The sequence below is a fragment of the Babylonia areolata genome, chromosome 18 (assembly GCF_041734735.1).
Source record: "Babylonia areolata isolate BAREFJ2019XMU chromosome 18, ASM4173473v1, whole genome shotgun sequence".
Classification (NCBI taxonomy): Eukaryota; Metazoa; Mollusca; class Gastropoda; order Neogastropoda; family Buccinidae; genus Babylonia; species Babylonia areolata.
Window position 1 is genome coordinate 4,113,217 of NC_134893.1, and position 5,000 is coordinate 4,118,216.

At 44.8% G+C, this 5,000-nt stretch overlaps 1 protein-coding gene across 1 annotated transcript in view; it reads left to right on the forward strand.

Annotated features, from left to right (window-relative positions):
* Window positions 1-5,000, forward strand: part of LOC143293140 (uncharacterized) — a 417,849-nt gene that overhangs the window by 400,657 nt on the left and 12,192 nt on the right. The window contains exon 12 of the mRNA XM_076604055.1: window positions 234-377. Within this exon, the coding sequence (XP_076460170.1) occupies window positions 234-377 (144 nt within the window). The remainder of the gene's footprint in view (window positions 1-233; window positions 378-5,000) is intronic.

Genomic DNA, 5,000 nt, shown 5'->3' on the forward strand with positions numbered 1-5,000 from the left:
GGGGGGAGGGGGCATTGAAACATTACATACGTTCATCATTTACTCATATCCAATAAAATGGAGACTAAATGATTAACAAAATAGTAAAGAGTGGTCACTCTCTCCATTCACAAGGTACACAACTTCAAAGTCCGTGCTGCTTACGCTACCGATTCAGCTAGCAACACAGGTTCTTTTTTTTTTTCTTTTTCTTTTTTTTAATCAATTAATTAATCACGTGTGGTGTGGGTCAGGTAACAACGAGCAGCTGACCATCTACCAGGCGGACTACCAGCGGGACACAGGGACCTACAAGTGCGTGGCCAAGAACCAGGCCGGCACCTCCCAGGACCTCTCCTCTCTCTTCATCATCGGTGACAAGGACCGCTCTGTCGGAAGTAAGGGGGGGGGGGAGAGGGGGGGAGGAGAAGGGGGGAGGGGGTGGGGAAGGGATTGGGGGGGGGGGGGCAGAGCGGCCGGTTGGGGAATTTGCGTGGGGAGGGGGATAGAGGGTGTGTGTGGGGGGGCGGGGTATGTGTGAATAGAATGGAATAGATGGAATAGAATAGAATTTGTCTTTATTACCAAGTGTACCGGGGTCACAAGGAATATTGGGGAGGGGGGGGGTGCGAGGGTTGGGGGGGGGGGGATAGTACATAACAAGGTACGAACATAAATCGAAAATCATACACAAACACAGATACAGTAGAAATTAGGATACATACAAGTGCATATCAATATAAGAACTTGTGCATACTCACACATACACGCACTGCACACACGCACGCGCGCGCACACACACACACATGCACGCACGCACACACACGCACACACACACACACACACACACACACACACACACACACATACACACACACACACAAACTCTCTTTCTCTCTCTCTCTCACACACACACACACACACACACACACACACACACACACACACACACACGTTTGAACAGAAGCTGCATATTACATGTGGAAGGGGCTGATGACCAGATCTTCAAGTAGATGATTGTTGATTGCGCAATTTTATTTATCATACTGGATTTGTTCGAGAGACAGGGCATTGACTGCTTTGGGGGAAAAGCTATTGGCGAAGCGATTGGTTTTCGTCCTTATACTTCTGTACCGTCGACCAGAGGGGAGCATTTCGAATAGGATGGGGCAAGTCACTGAAACGGCGCGGATGGTGAGGCAGCAACAACAAAAATAGTCACGGTTATATCCCCAAAATGTCAAATGAGCAAAGAATAAAGCCATAACTTACCCAAATGAGCAAAGAGAATTAACTCGTTATTTATCTATATGAGTAAACAATAAACTCATAACTTTCGTCCCGTTGTCTCTCGAGAACCCAACAGGTTAACAAACAAATGTTTGTGATGTGATCAATTATGGAATTTTTTTTAATGATTGCAACAACATGATTATGAGTGTGCTTTTGATTGTTGTTATATAATTGAAAGAAGAAAAAAAAAGTTTTGTGAAAATGAAATGTGAAAGACAACGCACTGCGCTTGTTCACAAAAGACAGTATAGAGGCATAATGAATTTTTTTTTTAAGTGGGGGGAGGGGGCGGGGGGGGGGATAAATAGGCAAGCGACACGATAGGGTTAGGAAGGGGTGTACATAAGTGTGAAGGTCTGGGATGGCGCTCTGGGTTGGAGGGATCGGGGGGAGTTTGTGTGTGTGTGTGTGTGGGTGGGGGGGCGGAGGGGAGGTTGTATGTGTCGTAGTGTTTGTGCGTGCGTGCGTGCGTGCGTGTGTGTGTGTGTGTGTGTGTGTGTGTGTGTGTGTGTGTGTATGCGTGTGTGTGTGTGTGTGTTACGGCAAGGTGTGCACATGAGCAGATGTGGTGGATGGCGTATGTTTGATGCAAAATATATGTGTAATCTGTGTGTGTGTGTGTGTGTGTGTGTGTGTGTGTGTGTGTGTGTGTGTGTGTGTGTGTGTGTGTGTGTGTGTGTGTGTGTGTGTGTGTGTGTGTGTATGTGTGTGTGTGTGTGTGTGAACACAAGCATGTGTATGTTGCAGCACTGAGTGCACATGAGCAAATATTTGCGGTGTTTGGCATGTCCAATGGAGAATAGATGTGTGTGTGTGTGTGTGTGTGTGTGTGTGTGTGTGTGTGTGTGTGTGTGTGTGTGTGTGTGTGTGTGTGTGAAAGAGAGAGAGAGAATGAGACAGAAAGACACAGAGAAACAGAGAGAGGTGTGGGTTTAAAAATATCAGAACAAAAAATCATGCAAAGAGGTTAGCGTAATGGATGGACGACTTGGAAACATCATTTTCTTCTTCTTCTTCTCCTCCTCCTCCTCCTCCTCCTCCTTCTTCTTCTTCTTCTTCTTCTTCTTCTTCTTCTCCTCCTCCTCCTCCTCCTCCTCCTCCTTCTTCTTCTTCTTCTTCTTCTTCTTCTTCCTCTTCTTCTCCCTCAACTCTGTAACAACAACGGGAGCGCGTGGGTATTTTGGAGTGGGTGGAGTTATATCTCATCGAATACGATGTGGGTTTTTCGAACTGTGGCCTGCTCTTGCTATATTAGAGAGTACTATGGGCTCAGTGAAGACAGGGACCACACAGTTCTGTGTCATTCATTTCAAGAATACATCTGCCAAGGTGTTGCCTGACCAGCACTGGAGGTGTCTGTTTATTTTGGGCTGGTTGACTCCGGAGTGCATCATGAGACAAAGCGGAGAGTACAGCTTTGTCGTGGATCTTCTTGGTGGTAGCAGCAGCAGCAGCAGCGTCCCCGTCCTCAATATTCATACAATAAGCACAGGAAAACCTGCCCCAGGGTATGTGTCCTTTCATGTCCTGCTCTCATGGTGATCTCAGTTTTGAATACCCGTCCATTCCCGTGCCTGTTTTGTATCAAAAACTTTGGTGTCGGCAGATTCGTCGTTGTTGGGGGGCCATTGCGGCAGGAAATATTCAGCGGGCTGTGTTCGCTCAGTGACACAGTGATTATAATGATTGTCGTCAGGGAGGTTTCTTGTGTGTGTTGCATCAGAACGTGCACCACTGTGTATCACACTATGGGAGATATCCGCTTGTGCGTGTCCTCAAGTGGACCTAGCACCGTGGCTGTGGATTGCTGTCTCTGGGACTGCGATAGAATGAGTCCAGGAAGAGCTGTGTAGAGGGCAGGCGTGATGGAAGGCGTGACTGAAATGTCGCCATAGATGGGGGACATGAAAAAAAAAGTCTGACGTTTTCATAAGGTGTACTTTCGGGGCTGTGCTGTCAGCTGTTTATGAAGTGGTCACTGAACACGTCACTGCTTCCGATGCTGGACACTTTGTATGAGGAAAAGGATAAACGCATGACTCACCCGTATGACCAAGCAACAAACTCATTACTTTGTCAAATGAGCAAAGAATAAAGTCATAACTTACCCAAATGAGCAAAGAGAATTAACTCGTTATTTATCTATATGAATAAACAATAAACTCATAACTTTCCTCCCCTTGTCTCTCGAGAACCCAACAGGTTAACAAACAAATGTTTGTGATGTGATCAGTTATGGATTTTTTTTAATGATTGCAACAGCATGATTATGAGTGTGCCTTTGATTGTTGTTATATTATTGAAAGAAGAAAAAAAAAAGTTTTGTGAAAATGAAATGTGAAAGACAACGCACTGCACCTGTTCACGGTGTTTTGACTGCACGTTTGTCTTGAAAGCCACCAACACTGTTCTGCACCGGACCTCCACACTGGCCAGACAGCATGCACTGTACTACATCCCACGTTCTGTTTTTGCAGGCCAAAGTCGTTTGAAGATCCCCACCACCCGTTTCTTGGGCATACCTCTCACTAAAGGTCTTTTCACCGACGCCCCGTCTCTCACTAAGGCTCAGTTGTCGGACTTGCCTCCGACTCATATGTATGTGATTTACCTTTTTCTCCAAGACTGGTTGCAACAACGAGGCGTGTCCAGTGAGTGTGTTTAGATAAGGAAGTGTGCATTGAGTAAACTGATTAAATAAAGTCGTATGCCAAAAAAAGACCAAACCTTAAAAAAAAAAGGTCCTGTTTCATCTAAATGTAAGCCTGCCTGCTTTAGAGGTATACATTTTCTGTTTCAGTGCTTGAGTTTGTTATGTTTGATATCTACAACTAACAGTTTTCGCTTTTGTTACCTTTTTTGTTGACCTTTTTTCCCCTGTAAACGGATCACACTAGTTTTATTTTATTTTGTTCCTTTTTTAATGTTGTTTTTTAAAATACAAACCAAGCCAAGGTAAATATTACGGAAGCAAAAAAATAAATAAATAAAATAAAAATAAAATAAAGCCAACAAAAGGTGATGTGTTGAAATACAGTACTGTAATCGAGTGGTAGTAATTGCTTTCGTGTTGTCATCATTCCTTTGCAAAGTGTTGGCAACGAATAGATTTGATGTACTTGATGGGTAGATTTCCTTTTTCGCCCTCCTCTCTCCATGGTTTGTATTTTCAGTCAAAAAACATGCCTGTTTGCTGAAACGCGCCCTTAGAAGGACAAAACATTGAAAATGTCAAAACGATACTTTTTTTCAAATTAACAACAATGTCAGCAGAAGGTATTGTATTGTGTTAACGTTTGTCACAGATTCTCCTGAATGAGATCGGGGCCGCTCTCCCAGGAAAGAGCGCTTCGCCAAGTGCAGCGCCACCCATATTTTTCCCTCCTTTTTTTTCTATCTGCATGTGTATAATTATGTTTTGCTATCAAAGCGGAGTTTTGGCTACAGAATTTTGCCAGGGGCAGCAACCCTTTTGTAGCCGTTGGTTCTTTTCAGTGCCGTGACAAAATGCATGCTACACACGGGACCTCGGTTTGTCGTCTTCATCCGAAAGACTAGCACAGGACCAGCTTTCAATGGCCAGTGGAGGCGTGAGTTCAGGTCCATATATCTATCAAAGAGAGAGAGAGAGACGGACTCGAACCCTTGCACACTCGCCTCTTAGTCGGGCGCATTTTCACCGCTCTACCAAACAGAAGAAAATCCCGAATCACGGAAGCGTGGAAGGA